The sequence below is a fragment of the Pyxicephalus adspersus genome, chromosome 2, assembly GCF_032062135.1.
Source record: "Pyxicephalus adspersus chromosome 2, UCB_Pads_2.0, whole genome shotgun sequence".
NCBI lineage: Eukaryota > Metazoa > Chordata > Amphibia > Anura > Pyxicephalidae > Pyxicephalus > Pyxicephalus adspersus.
The window spans coordinates 85095662-85114897 of record NC_092859.1 but is presented as its reverse complement, the minus strand read 5'-3'; the positions used below and the strand labels follow the sequence as shown (position 1 = coordinate 85114897).

The following is a 19236-nucleotide window of genomic DNA, read 5'->3' as shown; positions in this document are numbered from 1 at the left end:
AACATTCTCTCCTGGGAATCTTCCAGGTCCATGTGTTATAGTGGAAGTAATTAATTTTCACCAGATCCCTTAGAGTTAACCCCATAAATAGAATCCATAATGTTGCAATAAAAATGCAGCACAAGTAGCATCCCTATATTCATGTAAACTCTAAAATATCTGATCAATGACAAACCTAATGCAAGGGAATACCTGTAATTTTACATTTGTGAAGAAATATGAGAAAATAAGTAAACCAATCACATAGGAATTGAGTGGGGTATCAAGGAAGTTTAATAGCTAACATCCTGTTAAAACAAATCTTTATCTTCACCGTCTTTTTCCTAATGTGGATCCCATGTGTTGGAGATGCGGTACTCACCGAGGTACCATAGAGCACATATTCTGGTTTTGCCCCGTCATTAAACCATATTGGTCATGTGTTAATGTTTTGATATCAGAGGTGATTCAACAACCTATAACGCTAGACCTCCTCACCCATCTCTTGGGTCAACCATGCCTTACCCTCCCGAGGATCTCTCGCAAATTGGTCTCCCACATGCTTGTAGCAGCGTGTACGCTGATTCCTTCTAGATGGAAAACAGCATTGCCTCCCTCCATGGAGAATCTATATGCGAGAATCCAAGAGATCCGCCTCATGGAGTACCTCCTCTTCATGAAGAGGCGCGGCACACACGGAGGAACCACACACGGAGTCACCCACCGTACCACCCGATTCTGGTAAGTAATCGGTGGGTGGCTTATTTGCGGGGGGGGGGCTTATTTTTCATTTTTCCCTAAAAAGGGCGGGCTGTCTTATTTGATGGCCCTGCCTTATCATCGGGGAAACACGGTATTATGCTGGCTTGCCCATTTGACCTCTCCCCCACCTGGTTTCTATCCTACTAAACACTGTTTTATGTCATGTATCTTCTTAGATTCACCCGCTACTCTAAGAAGATTTAAGATATACTCTGTTTGAGAATTGGTTGTTACTGTTTGAAACTAAACTATGTTGTATTATAATCCTATGGTGTTGCCTCCCCCTTTGTGTTATTTCCCTTTTTTTCCTTTCTGTACCCTGTTGAAAACTCCTCAATAAAAATACAATTTCAAAAAACATATCTTTAGATTTAGAATTTAGGCAGCTTATGTACCGGTAGTTGAATGTTGATTGATGTGGATATCTCAATAACGTTTGAATAGTAAATAATAGTTAAATGGAGTAAACTACAAAACCAACTTATAATCATATTTATATTCTTTAAATGTAGATGAAGTTTTTCTTTAAGCATACATAGACTTTGCATTATAATGCCTTTAAACTAGTAAGAACATTTTTTTATATGTAAGCATACCATAGTTTATGAAAATGATAAACACTTTAAAATATAGCTGCAGATATACAGACATCTTTCTGTCCTTCTGTTTACACGTATTGTATTTGGTACAAGATAAGTACAAGAATGTCCTGCATACCATTGCAAGAAGCATATGTTAAAAAGAAACTTTGTATTATTTAAATTGTTGTTACAGATAATCCAAGGTCTAAAATTACAGATCAATAGGAGAACAAGTAAAAAATAATAAAAAAGAGACCCATCTTCAAAGCTTTTCTGAATAAAAATATTTTTACTGAAAAAATCATTGGAGTGTAAGTTAAATGTTACCGTCCAGAGAACATTCCACTAGTTCAGCACTTAGAAGTAATGACATTGAAAAGGTCAGCCTGAAACATTTTTTGTATTATCCTCATGGAGGGAATAGAGAGTAATTGTTTCCTAAATAATATCTCATTTTATATCAGCCAGGCTTCTCTTTGCCTATTAATGAATACAAACAGTTTTAATGACATTTTACAAATCAATGGAAATTTAAGGCAAAAATACAGTATATACATAGGAACAGGGGTTGTTATTCCTTCAGAAAATATTGCCTGCAGCACGTTGTTGGGGGTCAATGATTTGGAAAATATTAACAACAAAATAAATTAGCATGCCAGTTTGGCAAGGTTTGTAATGAAATATAGAGGTTTCCCTTAAAAGCCTTCCATAAATTCTGGCTGTTTCTCGCCTCAACAAAGGCAAAATTCACATTTCAATTGTCTATAATATGGTGAAATTGTGGTCTTTATACCAAGAATATATTTTTTGAACTTGGACTCCATATGAGGTCCCATAACATGTTTTGGTCCAATAAAACAGTGGGTCTCAAAGTTGAGTGGAATATAAATAAGATAGTTTAGTGGGATTTTTGGCCATAGTAAGTGTCTTCCCTAAATTTCTGACTGCTGAACACTTCATTAAATTGCTACAGACAATTCAGAGCTGTAAAAATCCCACCACCATCACTCCTAAATTTCGTTTGAAGGCGTGGCTAGACCCTATACAGTAATGCATCTAATTATGTTCTATAAAAATATACATTGCTAAATATTAGTGTTAGGACTGTTTTCTGGATCGGACCGTGAGGATTTAGTGCAATTGCCCCAAGTATGGGATGAAGTTAAATTTTGTAGGGACTAATTAAAGGGTTAGTTTAGCTTAACAATAATGTAGGGGGTTTGGATTGTTAGGGTTCAGGCGAGGGTATAACGGGTTTGCTGGATCACCCAGCTTCACTGATGAAAGTGTTTCCTCTTCGGCCTTTGAGACCTTTAATAAATCAGGCCCACTGACTCAAAAATTAAAATGCAATCCATTAAATTTATATCTTATCAAAAAGTTTCTAAAACTATTATGTTGGGTGGAAATGAATGCATAGAACCTCTGTTGGTGATGTAATTGCTGATAATTCCCATTCTGTGCAGATTCACCTTTTCTATTATCAGCAGGACAGAAAGTGAATGGAAAAAAAGTGGTAGATAAAATTGCCAGGGCTTAGCACAGGGGATTGTAAACACTGGCAGCTTTATCCTTTCTTTATTGCCCCAATCCATGATTTCTGGTTATCACCAACTTAAAGAAGCTTTTGAGGTAATACACACATATGTATTGATATAAAGTTTTGATTTCTCTGCCTCACCATAAAGAAGGTAAATTCTTGGGCAATACCTGCCTATATAACCCTACTATTTAGCACCGCTGTCGGACCACCCACATGTATGAAGCTGAAGTTTGAACCAATTGTGTAATGAAATGTAAGTGGATGAAGAAATGACAATTGCTGCCTGCATACATAATCATATTTTAAATCATAATTTCTAGTGCAGAACTAGCATGTGTATGGATGATTGTAACAGTATTAATATTTGCCTGGAGTTTAACTTCAAGACTGCCAAAACTCTGGTGAAAGTGAATTAGAAGATATATGGTCCAGCAAAAGATGATATTAAGAGTCCAATTGTTGGAGCAAGAAAAAGGAACCAAGGTAGCAGGTGTACAAGCTTCCTAGGCAAAGCCCCTAGATACACATATTATGTTTTGCCCTTACATCAGGCTTCATCCATTTTAAAGGCCAACCCTGTTGAATGATCACTGTTAGGAAAATATGTAGAAAAAGCCATTGCAGGCAAAATATTAGCTTTATATTTGTTTTACCCTAGATTATACAGTTTATTAGTAATATAAAGCTGATATGAGAGCACAACAGTTACTGAATGAATTTCCCTTTCCATCCTGATGAAGTATTTGCCCTAGTTTTGCTTTTATTTACTAAGATTGTAAATGCTGCTTTAGCATTGATAACCTCTTAACTTGCTATTTTATGGCTTATGAGACTTATGAGGCCTATGAGACCCAGGCAGTAAATGCAGTCCAATGCTAGGACATGGTTGATTTCCCCGTGTCATAACACCATCTAAGAGGATCCCTGTAAGACCAGCACCCCAGGTAATTGGTAATCATGACATTATTGTGAAGTGTTCAGTAGTATTAGGTTTTATCAGACTGGAAATCAGAACGTAAGTGAAAATCTGTCCCTGTGTACTGAGATATATGTGAAAATACACATAAGATAAAGGTTGTGATCCATGGGAGGTGGGAGTACTAGTAGGGTTATCCTTTACAATATGGCTTTTTGGTTTACTATAACATATGTATACTGTAACTTCTGTATTGCAATTGAAATAAAATGATCAGGATTTCTGTGTATGGTTACTATTAGAAGGCAATTATCTCAGGAATGTTGTATGTATAATAAATGTATGAATAATTGATGAGCTCTGACATATCTCTGTCCTATTAGCTACAAACCATATAATACCAAACTGTTTTCTCTTGACCAGGAGATCTAAATTTAAGAATATTTAGCTAACTTCTGGGAATGACTTTTTACTACACAGTTACCTTTTTGGCTCTTTTAGAGTGGAACCCTTGTTAAGCTATTGCTGTGTGTGCATATTATGTCTCCTACTCCATGTCACTGTTTGTTCAGCATACTTACAGATTTGGTAAACAGTTCTGCACATTGCATGAATGCATAAGGACAGATCTGTTTGAAGTCCTGTCACACTCTATAATAGTACCTATCATTATCTGCCAGCATCATCAGATTAAAAGCTTGCATTGGACAGTAGCCAAAACTTCTCTGCCAGTTTAAACTTCTGTGGTGGTCTGGCTCCTGTCATGATAAACTTAGAAGGTAAAAGGACCCTAACTCTTAGTTATTTTGAGTGACATTGGGAAATGGGCAATTCACAGACAGGGAGTATTTATCACAAGATCTGTTTGGTGGAACAAGTGGCAGCCATACTTAGACTAGCGCTTGGCCTAATATAACTTTTATTTCTAAAAGGTATTTTGTATCATGCATTGTTTCAGTTGACCAAAATGTTTACATAGATAAGTGATGCACCAAAGAAGAAAAAATCTCACCTTACCGGATCCTTATTTGCTTTTTTGCCCCCCACCCCTACCCCCAACACGCATAATATGCCTTCATGGCTTTGTAAAACTTGCAAACGGGAAAAAACAGTAAAAAAGTTTTAATCAGATTTGGAAAAGAAAACAAGGAATCAGACTATGAACAATAAATCCGCTTTGCTCTTTTTAAACTGCTGGTTGAATGAGGGGTGAAATAAATAAGATCACATGCATCTTTTTATTTTAGAAAGGAGGGAAGTAACATATGCAGAAATGGTAGCAACAGATAACTATGGAAGTTCACCCCTAGGAAAACAACACCCCAAACTTCTTTCAGCTTTTCTATTACATGAATTGTGCTCCTTACTATTTCCATGTAATATCTATTGCAAAAAGCAGGTTATAACATCTGTCATTAAACAGCAACACACACATGCATTCCAGTCATTTTTGTTTATGGTTGGCAACTAATGAAAGCCTAGTTTTTCTAGCGTTCTGTTTCAGCAGAATATTAGAAATATATACAGATATACAACATTAGTAATAATATGCTTGGCTTTAAATAGGTTTCTGTAAAAGTTGGTATTTTGATAATCATTTTTTTGCAACTGAAAATATTGACTCTGCATTAGACTGCCACTTTGGCTGTGTTCACAACCAACTATTAATTCCAACTATTACTTCAATTAAATATATTGTCCAGGACCAAAAGCCAGGTCATGTATCTTAAATTTGGGTCACACGACCTAAAAAACTGACATACCATGTACCAAATATAGGGACAAAGTGTAATGCCAGCTGCTTTACTTTTGTTTATAGATGGTAAATTGTCAAGAAAAAATATTCCTAAAATTATATTTATGGGTTTTTATAACATTCTGTATTTATCAGAAAGATAAGGAAGATGACAGAATGAGCAAGTAGGTGGATGAATACCCAGGGATAACCAAACCATTGTAAAAAAGAGAGAAAGACCAAAACCTTAGGCAATACCATTGGTGCAACCATGCAAAATCCAGCAACCTAGTGCACTCCTAAACTAAACAGAATAAAACAGCCAAGGTTTGGATCACTATCCTGCATAATTCCTATTCTGAGTACCCACAGGGGAAAGCACCTCCCCTGTCCCCCCAAACCCAGGCGAATATTTTTATAGCATAGGGAAATTGGAGAGAGAAAGGCCAATTCCTTGATGGATGACAAACAGGGCCACTGAATTACACACATTTGGCCAATCTAGGAATATGGGGATTCCAATTGCAGGCACTAGCATATAGGGTAAAAATTCTGTTGCCCCCAAGAGGCAAAAAGCTGTGAGGATGAAAGGTAAAAGGAATGGGTTCACTTCTACCCCTCCTCTTACCACATGTACCCCAGTTTCTGGACTGATTGGGCTGCATGCCATGTCCAAGGTACACAATGAAATACAACCTCCCGATCTTCCCAGTAGCAGTTCAACAATTTTACCACAAGGAAAAAGAAGGGGGGAAAATTTTGGTTAGGAAGGGGAGGCAGAGGGAAAGTAAGGGAAGAGGAAGGCTGGTATACAGTCAGAGGGAGAGGAAAACATAAGAAAAGTAAGGATAGCAGTAGGTAGAGAAAGGGTAACACAAGAATGGAGAATGAACTACCTTTTATAACACATTTGTTAACACAGATACCTTAGGGAAAGTGATTGTGTGAGCATAGGAAGACCTGCCAACCCCCGGCCAATTAATTATACAGTCCTGGCAAGCTGACTACCAGGGCATGACCTAGAAAAAGTTTGACATAACAGCATACCTCTGGAACAATAATCGCGATAGTATTGTACACTTAGGGGGAAACAAATAAAGTCCCAGAGTATTTCAAAAGAGTTCTTTCCTGATATTCAGAAATATGCTTTAGGAGTGGTGGTAGCCCGATAGTTTCTATCAATTGTTATTAATTGTTATTAATCAATTATTATTAATTGTCCCAGAGATCAAGATCTCTGGGACAATTACTTTGGCAATGCAGGAAGCAACAGTGATGAGGAGATATGCCAAAATATTTCCCAGTTGATAGAGGTCCCCTGGGGCCCCTGCACATTCCCAGACTGGTGGAAAAGTCTATACAACTCAATACAACTGGCCAGAATGTTTCCCAATAGCCGCAAAGGAAAGAATGCCATCAGGGTAGGTGTCCCAGAAAGATAAAAACTTACAAAAGACCCATCAAAACAGACAAGAATCTTACAAGATCTATGTTTGTAGGGCACTATGAAGGAATGCAGATAGGTCTGGTGTTCGCTGTTGATGTTCTGACCTGCTCCAGTCTCCCAATCTGAAGCAAGGTCTGAGATTGTTGCAAATTAAGTTGTTCAACTTGTAGGCTCCCTCTCCCATTAAACTTCATCAAGATCTGCCTCATAAGAGGCCAGCTCTGTAAGCAGAGTCTCTAGTCCATAGTGCATAGGCAAAACCTATAGTTGGTCTCCATGGTTAGTGCATTTTAGAAAAGACATAGTCAGAGGGTCCAATGACACAACAGAATGGAAACACTTGGAAATATCTTTTTTTTTATAGTAGTGTGAACCTTAACAGTCAGTGCAGCGGGGTGCAGACCAAGAAAGCTTGGACAATGCAGAAGTCCCGACAAAAAGTCCAAATACTCCTCCTTGGATAGTCCCTCCCTCCTTCCAGGAGCAACAACTGCACTTATCACCACCAACTCTGACTTTGTTAGGCTTTGACAGGGGACAGAGGCGCCAGTGCTATATTGGCACATTTTGTAGCTAGAGAAGCCAGGTTTGAGAGTTGGTAAAGTCCATACATTCTGTTTCCCATCTGAAGCAAAATTCCAAAATGTAGGTGCTCAGGAGAGATGTTTGGCAAGATAACAACAGTAACACCTTAAAATACATGTACTCATTCCACAATGCCCAGGCCACACGCCCAGTTTCATTTTTATTGAATATTAATAACATAACAGAACCATAACAGAAAATGACACATATATAAACACGGGGGCTTTCAGCCCTTACTTGCAAAAACACAGAATACAAAAAGTGACATTTTACATTGACATATCAGTACTTAAAATTAAACGTAATGGGGCCAACCAAGGAAAAAACACATAGGGGTTGGGGTTACCAAGGGCTGTTTCCACTTTCGGGGTATAATTGTTCTGGCTGCCGTGAGAAAATGTCTAAGCACATCCTTCTTACAGACCTTAATGGACCCATGAAGAATGGACAGCAGCGACATTTGGGGGTAAGCTTTAAATTAGCCCAGTTCATTTTTAATGCATAAAGAGAATTTGTTCTTTACTTATTATTTGGGAGATTTATACAACAAATTGTGATTAATCGGTACAAACTGATATGTAAGAAGTACTGCAAACATCAGCTAGAACTCTATAAATAGAGAAAACTGCACGCTGTTTTCAATCATAATAAATTAAAGAAAAAGCAAGTAAAAATGCACTTCAAATATTTACTATCACTGAAATTCATCATACGCCAAAAACAAGGGAAGGGCAACCAAAGGGGCAAATTATTAAATATAGCATCACCAGAAAAAAAAGAAAAGAAATTGGGTAAAGCGGAACTAAAGTAATCTTTACAAAAATAGTTGATGGGGAGGATTTAGTGTGACGGAGGAGGCTAAGTATATCTCTCCCGCCATAAATGCTTCTATCTGTCTACCTGTTACCTCATTCCAGCCCACCAATGAAGAGACTGAAGACCCTGAACCTAGAAATAGGGGAAAGCAGACTTTTTGACAATGGCAACAAACAATAGTGGTTGGCAGTAAGTAAAGAGCACCTAATAATAAAAAGTGATGAATAATTCTGTTTATATAACAGAAATGATGTTTGTGTGATATAAACAAAATGTTTTCACTGGGTATTATTCACTAAATATAAGCCTTACTCTTATCATTACTATATAATTAGAGCATAAACTAAAAAGAGTTAACATAAAAGAAGAATCATTTGAAATAAAAAAAAAAAACAGACCTTTAGGATTCAGTAAATATATGGTGAAAACTTACGTTTATTACAGTATCTGCCACTCCATCCTTCCTTACAATGGCATTTGTTTGGTTCAATGCAAGTTCCATGTGACCCACAGGAGGGTTCACACACAGCTATTGAGGTAAGAAACAGGCTTATGTGTTAGGTAATTTCCTAATGGGACAATAAAATAATCTAATCCAAAGATAACAGCAAATAAAAAATAAAACCCTTTTGGCACAGAATCTAGTTGCAATGTAGTAAAGATTTACACTTACAATTTACATATTTTCATATCACAGTGATTTAACAAGTTAAGACAAAAGTATGCTCCAGCTCAAGTTTAATACAAAAAATACCACCAATATAGCTTTGTGCTACATTAAAAACCAAACTGTGAATCTATAGTGGAATAAGTCTACAAACCAGCATATGCATACTTTACATTGTAATCTAAGACAATGTAGATTTCTCAGTTGAATCAAGTGTGTAGTTCTTTGGTGTAATATTGCCAAATGTTTGTGGACACATGACCATTACACAAAGCTGTGCCCATTGGACGTCCTATTCAGACACCATGGCTATCAATATTGAGTTACTTTCCCCTTACTCGTAGCTATTTTTATAGTAATGTGTGGTCATTCAGCCAAAAGAGCATTTGTAAACTTGGGTACCTAAGATGGCCAAGATAAAATACCTCACAATTGGCATTCCAAAAAAATCTATACTTACGCTTTGAACACAGATCTCCTTGGTAACCTTTAGAACATTTGCATTTATTCTTTCCGTTACACTTGCCTCCATTTCTGCATGGCTGTTGACATTTACCTAAAGAAGAACACAATAGTACTTATTTTTCATTTTAAAGAAACAATAATCACTGGAACTGTTAAACAAAACATATATAATACACGTTGGTGCTCAATTCTGAATATTCTTGCTCAATTCATGGCTTGTTAATGCATGTATGTGTGAAATGTATTTCATATAATGAGGTCCCCTTTGAGGTGACAAGCAGTGTGTTCTAACTGTGCAACTACTTTGGCATTTAAAGAAGTCAAAATGTCCTTTTTGAAATTTTAAAATTAAAGTAGCTTTCTGTCTTTTTATGTAATAAATAATGCATGGTGAAATATAGCTGGCATTGGGAGAGATGGAGGTGTAAAATTGCCTGCAGGCACCTATGGACGATGGTAAATTTGGCTTAAGAATAGGTTTATTAGCAGACTACTGCTGTAGGAAAGACTCTGGGTTCTACAAGAAACTTTCTTTATCAAATCTCTAGATCCAAGGAAGGATCATGGATGATTTCGAGAAGCCCCTCATAAAACATCAGTGATGCTAAAGACTGAGCCAATACACAACCAGTTTCTATTTGCAAAGTCTTTGATGTACAAAATATTTAATAATATAAAATATTTAAAGAATTCCACCATGGGAGAAATAGTGAACCAGCTTTTCTGACCTTTTAAGAATAATGCTAGTTGCTCGGATGTCAGATAAAAAAAAATTTTTTTAGAGTTTTCTTACTGCATACTTGTTCCTACTTGATGATTTAGAAATTACGCCAGGGTCCACATTGAGATACATACTGACACTAGATCATTGTGGCTGGGAGCGATCACTAATGTAAAAATGAATGAATGCTGTACAGACATAGATGTTTGTTCTATTAAGTGGGGTTGGGTAGGATGAGTAGGAGGTGTCATGCTGTGTATTCCCTAAATAGCTGTTAGTAATCTGTTTTGATATGTTACTCTTAAAATCCTCTTGCATCACACCTAATGAAATGCCCCTGTTATCCAGTTACCATTAAGCTAAGTCCCTAACCTAACCAGCCTAACCCATTCTACATCTGATATCTGGAAGAGTTAATCACCTGTTGGCTGACTCAGCACAATCAATTATTTTACAGCCTACCTGTTCTGGATCAATGCCAGGTTCACAGGTTCCACAAGAACCCTTAGGGCCTATTCCTGCTGGAACGTTATGTTAACAAAATTATAATGTGGAAACACATGTGTCAATGGAGCACACAACAACCTATAAAACATGCATTGGTGAGCTGGGTTGCCATTTACTCTCAGAAGCACCCCAAATGCACCTTGTAAGCACACTGCAGCATGCAGCTGTGAAATAGCTTTAAACAATGCAGCCTGCACAACATTTGTGGGCAATGTTCAGCAACTCATTTCAAGCAGTAAAATGCATTGGATCTCTTTATCAGGAATAAGCCCTAACATGAATATTTCAAGTTAGCTTCTGTAGGGACCAATCCACCTCTTCAGTTCATATGTTCCTAACATATGCTTATAATAATATGGACAGTTAACAAAGAATTCCTCCATTATTTGATTTTCTTTGCATTTTGGCTCAGATTTTATTTTTGCATTTTATTCAATCACATTCTTATTGGAAAACATATACAAACTGCTTTGATTGCAAACATTGCACATACACATGTTTCTACAGGTTAGGCTAAATATGAAATGGATTATTTGAATCCCAGCTGATAGGAAAATGTGAATGCATCTCTTCCAGCTTCAAATATCACCGTGTAACAGTGGCATGTGTTAAAACCTTTGATGCCAAACCTCAGAAAAGTCTTTGATCTTGACATAAATATAAGCAGCTTTTAAGTTGTTATTTTTTTACCACTTTTTAACCTAACATAGACAAAGGTCATACAATCTCTGCTTTATAGTGTAATTAGCTCGATTATATAACTTACTTATTTCACACTGATTTCCCTCATAACCTGATGAGCAGATGCATTTATCTGGATAAAAGCATGTTCCTCCATTCAAACAGTTGGTTGAACAGTTTGCTGCATAAAGAAAATAATTATTATCAAAGTATTCATGCTTTAGGCATTTTACTAGAACACATCAAATAACATGTAGATGAATGAATATGATTTGTTTCATATTATAATGAGAAAAACATTTTGTGCATCAGCTTTGGTTTCTGTATTCTAGTTATAATACAGAACAGTAGCTTATTTGTTTTAAATATGGACTGATTATACTATTTGGGTTTTATAAACTGTCCTTTATTCATGCTATCCTCTCAGTTTTCATTCACAAGGGTAAAATTAGATTACACCAACCAGTGAATTACTAATACTATCCAGCATACACTGAAAATGTAGTGACATCAGAATAACCACATCTTTAGCCAAGGTTTCCTTGTATTCAAGCACAACCAGATTTCAGAAAACCTCTCACTTGAGATTTACTAAATTCAAATTTGTCATCCACTTTTTTATAACTATTAATTCGCTATTTTATTTAATTAAAAAATGGCAGTATGGAAGGATGATTTGTGCTAGCAAAATTTTTGACAGTACTGCACATATGTATTGTATTATATACAACTTATTATATATACCTTTATCACAGCTGATTCCATAATACCCCGGTGGACAAATGCATAGTCCTGGAGTTACACAAAGCCCACCATTTAGGCACCGTGGCATGCAGAGAGCTATAACAAAATGACACAGACATAGCAATACAATTAGATATCATTATCAGCATTGTTTAAAAATAGCACAGATGACTTGTAGACTACAGCACTTTTATGTCCTTGCATGTTGTATTCAGATCATGTGGGTTAGGCTATGTACAGACGTGCAATAATTGTCATTGGAAAGGTTCTTTCACAATCCTTTCCAACGACTAACGACTGCACGATGCATGAATGAGTGTTGTACATACATCACTGTTCTGCTCTATGGAGAGGAAAGGGGAAGAACAACGGAGCGGCACCCTGCTGCACTCTCCCCCTTTCATTAAGATCGTTCGTCATCCATTGTCAGTGGATCTGTCAGGACGGTCATTTGGGCAATGGACGACAAGCGCTGTACACATGCCAGATTCTAGTCCGATATTGGCTCTGAGCCAATTATCGGACAAGAACCATTTCACGTGTGTATGTAGCCTAATTCTGAGTCAGATTCGATACATTAGTATTTTATCTAGGTATTCAGTATAACAACAATAAATAAATGAATTTCCCTCAGAAGCATTTTTAACCCCCATTTAGCAGTGGCCTTTTTTTTACAAACGGTGCGAGGATATGCATGGCTTTTAGGAGCAAAAAAAAAGAACCAATGAATCAATCAGAAAGTCCAGCCAAATCTTGTTAAGACTTTTACAGATTTGATTTTTTAGGGGATATTCTGGGTAATTTACTAGTCACATACCTTATTAGTATTGGGCCTACAATAAACTTCAGGGATCAGTATGCTATGGGCCATTCATACTAATATCCAGTGATGCCAACTGGGCCATCTTTTAACTGGAAGTTAGAAAGTCTCAATAGCATGCATGTCAGCATAGGAATGCCATATTCAGCAGTTACAGGGAAGGTAAAGGAATATTTTCGCAAAGGTAATCATAAATCCATGCCTCCCTTGTTAAGCAGCTCCATATAATTGTACGGTCACTGATAAATTGCATCGGTCAGACCACATGGAAACACAGGCTCCTTCCCTAAACACACTGGCAGTGCTATAAAAAGAATGCTTCAGGGCTAGTACATACTTAGCTTGCTTTATTGTTAGCAAATGCTAAATACAAAACAGGAGTGAAACATTCAAACTGTATTTCCCAAAACATGTCTAAACCACATAGAATGAAAACATTTTTACCAGAAATGTCAGACTAAAAAACAGGAACTGCTAAAAGGTAAAAGAAAATTAGATAAATTGCAAAAATGTAAGGTATATGCAGTAAAAAATACACAATAAAAAAAAGGATGAGAACCTAAAATAGTTGATCCAGTTTAACAGGACTTTTGTGTTCCCCTAGTCATGATTGTTCATAATAAACACAATACTAATTACATACAGTAATTCAACAAAGTTATTATGGAATTAGAATTCTGAGTAAGTGTATCTCTGCCCTCTGCTTGTCTTTTTTTTTTTGGAAACAGCTTGCACAGTAGAGGTCATCAATTTTGCTGCTCTATCAATGTTGAATTTTATTTCATTTTCATGGCATTACCAAAGAAAACATGTTTTACCTTTCTCACAGTGTGGCCCATAAAACCCATCTGGACATTCACAGACATGCCTTTCATTACAGTAGCCTCCATTTCTACATCCTCCTGGACATTTAGCTTAAAAAGGGAAAATAATACAATGTCATGTTTATTGTTGATGGTAAGTATTTTTTTCAGAACTTTTGTACAAAGAATGTTGTCCTTGTTGTTTCCAAGCTCATAACTATATAGTATATATATGTACAGTAGTTATGAGAGATTGATGGAGATACCACTGCTACAATTGTTGCTACAATTGTTTACATTATTTTTTTATTATTAATCTATGCTGGGTACCCCATAATGACAATGTGAAAACAAAATTTTGAAAAGTTTATTAAAAGTTTTATTAAACTGAAGTATCACATATTTCAATTATTTAGACCCTTAGTTAATACTTAGTTGAAGCACTTTTGACAGCAATTGCAACCTCAAGTCTTTTTGGGTATGATGCAACAAGCTTTGCAGACCTGGATTGGGGGATTTTCTGCCAATATTCTTGAGCAAGCATTTCCAGTCTCTACAGAGATGTTCAAATGGGTTCAAGTAAGGGCTCTGGCTGGGCCACTCTGGGACATTCACAGAGTTGCCCCAAAACCACTCCTGTGCTGTATTCACTGTGTACCTTGAGTCATTGTCATGTTGGAAGGTGAACCTTGGGCCCAATCAGAGGTCCTAAACACATGGAACAGGTTTTCATTGGATATCTATGTACATTGCTCTACTTAGCTTTCCATCACCCCTGACCAGACTCCCAGCCCCGCTGCTTAAAAACCACCCCAAAGCATAATGCTGCCACCACCATGCTTCACTGTCGAGATTGTATTGGGCAGATGATGAGCTTTGCCTGGTTTCCTCCAGACATAACGTTTGGAAATGAGTTTATTTTTGGATTCATTAGACCAGCTTGCTTTGTTGCAAACTGCAAGTGGGCTTTCATGTGTTTTGCACAAGTTAGGCTTTGGTCTGGACAGTTGTTGAAGGGCTAAAGTTATGGTTCTCCTTCTGGAACTTTGTCCCATCTCCACACAGGATATCTGGAGCTCAGTCAGAGTGACCATCGGGTTCTTGGTCATCTCTCTCACTAAGGAGCTTCTCCTTCAATTGCTCAATTTGGCCGGCCTACCAGCTCTTGCATGTGCCAAACTTCTTCCATCTGAGAATTATTGAGGCCACTGTGCTCTTGAATATCTTCATTGAAGGGGACATTTTTTGTAGCCTGTACCCAGATCTGTGCTGTGCAAAAATTCTGTCTCTGAACTCTGCAGACAGTTCCTTTGACCTCACGGCTTGTCTTTTGTTTGATATGCATTGTCAGCTATGCAGCCTTCTATAGAGGGATGTGTGCCTTTCCAATCATTTCCAGTCAATTAAATGTACCACAGGGGGGCTTTAATTAATGTGCAGCAACATCTCAGCAGTGATCAAGAGAAATGGGAGACACCTCAGCTAAATTTCAAGTGTTGTTGCAAAAGGTCTTAATACATATGCGATATTTCAGTTTTTTCTTTTTAATACATTTACTAAAAAGTCAAATTCCGTTTTTACTTTGTCATTATGGAGTGGTGAGTGTAGATAAAGAAGAAAAAAATGGAATTTAAACTATTTTATTATAAGGTTGCAACATAACAAAATAACAACATAACACAAATTTAAATTGTCAAAAACAATCCATCATAACTGAGAGTTCCAGGGTCTTTCCACCAGTACAGCAGCAGAAGGATTTCCCAAACCAACTGCATGCACAGCCAGCATAAAGAAAACTACTAACTTGTCAACGATACAGAAAGCTCTTTTTAGGACAGTGATAATGTGCACAAATACTGAATCTGTCCTTATAATTTTTATATAGGTAGGTGGTCACACAGTTTAATTGTAAAGATACTTGTACAGTAAAAACACAGTGTATTTATTTATGCTAGCTGCTTCAGTATTTATTTACATTACACACAGATACACAGGATGAAAATTTTAGCTGTAAATTATTACCATTACCTTGCTGGCAAGTCTTGAAAAAGATTGCATTTTGTGGAGTCTGAAGAATAACATTTCCTTCTGAATTCATAACAATGATATTAACCTCAAATGCTGCCACTCCATCTTGATTGCCAAGGCACGGAAAACCAACCTGAACAACTGAAACATAAGAAGATGAATACATTTAAGTAACTTAAAAAATCTACAAAAAAACAGGTCTTTCTTGCAGAAAGGGACAGGCAATGTCCCTGCTACAATAAAGCACCTGTCTGGTCCCAATTTTACATATTTTTAGCTTTAGTTCCACTTGAAAATACCCAGACTAGTTAGGCAAGTTTTCAAAAATCACTGTTTTCCTTTTTCCATTTTATTTCCTTTTGCATTGTTTTGCCAATTGTATTTTCCTTTTTGATGCCTAAGCAGAGCTGTTTTCAGTCACATTCAAACACAAGAAAGTGGCCTTAGTGTATTGTATGTCTAAAGAAATTTGGTTTATAATCAGGTCACACCACTAGATGGTGCCATGTTCTCATATAACGTGTATAACAATCTCTTGCCATCTTAGATATTATTATAGCTTGTTACACACTTTACATTAGGGTGCAGCCTTATCTACTGGTGGCCAACAATACTACACAAATGATCCTTTAGAAACAAGTGACCCATTATAACCAACTGAAAAAACAAAATTCTTAAGCTTGTAAAATAGGGAAAAGATTAACAGACTGAGCCCATTGGATTTTTAATTTTCTCTCCCTTTTTACAGGTTTGAGTTGGTTATGGCAGGTCACTGGCTCTTAAACGATCTTTAGTGCATTAGTGTTGGCCACCAGTAGATGTAAAATGTGTAACAAATTTCATAAAATGTGTAAATGTCTCTTCACTTCAACAGCAAGAGTTTGTTACACGGTTACATAAGGACACAGCCCCATCTACTGTTGTTACCAGAGTTTAAACTGAGTTTCTTTTCCCTTTTTTTGAGGGGGGGGATCTTGGTTTATATTTGAGTATATATGCTAAGTAAAGGTTGATTTATTTTGCCATACAAAATGCAGTGAATTCTTCCTGACCCTTGTACATGCATTATGTTTTGCTTTGTTAATTTCAAAGTTAAAAGCTCAACCTGCAAAAGAATAGGGGTTATACTCACAGGTTCTGCCATTTGTTCCCTGGATGTTTGTTCTCTTGCAAAACAAAGGACTTTTCTCTGATACACACCTGAATGTTTCGGATGCCTGCTCCTGTACTGCAATCAATGGTTCCTCTTGCAGGCTCAAACATCAATACAGGACACATTATTGATGTAAGGGTCAGCAGAAAAAAACCTCATTGTGTAGTGGGGGATGCAAATACTGGACACTCTTAGAACTGTCAAATTTGAAGTTTTTAATCAGGGAGCGTAGTGATGATCAGGGGAAACAGCACTGGGACAGATGCGTATAAATCTCTGTTTTGCAGGATGTGCTTGTTGACATTTTTTATACACTCTGACAAAGTAGCTTTAAACTCTATCTTTAGTGGAAAATTTGTTTTTTATAATTTGGAAATGGTTAATGTTATAATGCAGTTTCTATTGCTAAATGTGTCTCTGCTTGAAAGAGTTTCCCTCCCTTTGTATCAGGAATAAAGTAATAAGAAATCACTCCAATGGGGACAGAGACAAAAATACATTTTAGTAGAGTTTAGAGGGGATAGTGCTTTTTCTATTGCTGTCTGTGTTCTCTTGTGATCTCCCCAGGTGTGGTTCACAGACAGAAATAAAAATTATTTCTTTTCATATATGCCTAGAAAAACTGTTAGTTGGGGTCAAGCTTTAGTTGGTTCAAAAACAAAGGTACTGCAAATTTTGGGTGGAACATCAACGAATCTGAAGTCAACCATTACACTATATACTTTAGGTTTACTAAACTCAAAACTGAGATGAGGACCCAACATACCAATCTTCTTGCTTTATCTTCAATACATTGTAAATATTAAAAAAACAGACTTATTTACCTGGTCAGTGCAAAGAAAAACGTTATGTACAACAAGTTTTTATTCAGTCTGACTTTATTTCTCACATTTTTATTCAAAACTAAATTTGGCTTTATGGATGGTCCATGTGCCATATGCATTTTTGGATTATTGAGTTTTGTTGGGGGAACCTACAAATTGAAGTAGGTGGGCCTGCCTCCCTGGAAGAATGAAAGTTCATTGTCTGCTGTGTGCTACTATTTTTTGTATGTGGCCTTTATAAGAAAATGCTGACAATGTCAAATTGGGAATTCATAACACAATAATTATTTATTTTAGGTTGTTTTAGGTTGTATCTAGAAAAATACATAATATTATTTAAAGTGACTTTAGTAAACTTTAGTTACAAAATGAGTTTCCAATAGCTGTTTGTTCCCATTAAAATACACATTGGCTAAAACCTCATCCTGTTTGTTCAGATATAAATAGAACATCAGTGTATTGGGTCCACACATCACACTAAATACATGATACATTCTACAGAGATAGTTCAACAGTCAGCAGCCAACCTAAAGCACTGGTAAGCACATAGAGCGTCAAAGTAAACCTGTATCCAATCTATGCATATATCTTTTTATAGATTAGTGTTGCTTTCCATGCATCTGTGTTTTCTTTGGCATTTAATAAATGAAAGAAAATAATGATGTAATGGCAGGAAGCTGTGGAATACAAAGTGAATTAAATACAAAAAGAATAGATGAAATATACAATTAAAATGCACTTAGGATGACATACCTGAAGCCCTGTGTGGGACAGTACCCAGTAATGGCATATTTACAGTTGGATCTGCCATGATTCCTTTATCCAGAGAGCGAAGAGATAGAAACTCATAATAATATTCAGCCTATAACACAAATCAGCAAATATTCATGAAATATAATGAACGTTATTAATTCATATACACCTGCACTTCCAACAAACACCAATCTGAACTGGCAGGGGGTAATGGGCTTTTTTAAGACATTTTACATATTACCCTTTGATTTTTCATAGAATAAATTCTATAAGGTGTCATTATTTGATAATAAAGATAACTACAAATACATTTGTTATTACTGTGTATATTTAACCAAAACATTTTTGTTTGTTTTGAATGGGGGGGGTGCATTTTTTTTTTATTGTGACGTTTGTCACCAGGACAAATATTGATGAGAAATCCAGCATTTTGGAGTTGTCACCTGAATGAGAGTTCAAGGGAAATGTATCATTGTTAACATCTGTCTCAGTGGCAAATGTCCAGTGTTTGGTTGACACCTTGGCTTGATGTGTTTTCCATCCCAAATAATGGGAACCCATTGAAATGCATGTCAACACATCATAAAGCACATATACACTTAATGTCACGCGTCAGTGCATGTTTATGATGATTATGATGATATGTGTTAACGTTTAATACAAAATGAAATGCAACAAACATATAACATGTTATAATGTGATTGCT

The 19236-nt window shown here is 36.5% G+C and overlaps 1 protein-coding gene across 1 annotated transcript in view; it reads right to left on the bottom strand.

Annotated features, from left to right (window-relative positions):
* The window catches only part of WIF1 (WNT inhibitory factor 1), a 41021-nt gene that overhangs the window by 5600 nt on the left and 16185 nt on the right, over positions 1 to 19236 (bottom strand). Inside the window, exons 3-9 of the mRNA XM_072401301.1 lie at positions 18531 to 18639; positions 15801 to 15941; positions 13788 to 13883; positions 12150 to 12245; positions 11491 to 11586; positions 9492 to 9587; positions 8798 to 8893 (exon numbers count right to left, since the gene is read on the bottom strand). Of these exons, the coding sequence (XP_072257402.1) occupies positions 8798 to 8893; positions 9492 to 9587; positions 11491 to 11586; positions 12150 to 12245; positions 13788 to 13883; positions 15801 to 15941; positions 18531 to 18639 (730 nt within the window). The remainder of the gene's footprint in view (positions 1 to 8797; positions 8894 to 9491; positions 9588 to 11490; positions 11587 to 12149; positions 12246 to 13787; positions 13884 to 15800; positions 15942 to 18530; positions 18640 to 19236) is intronic.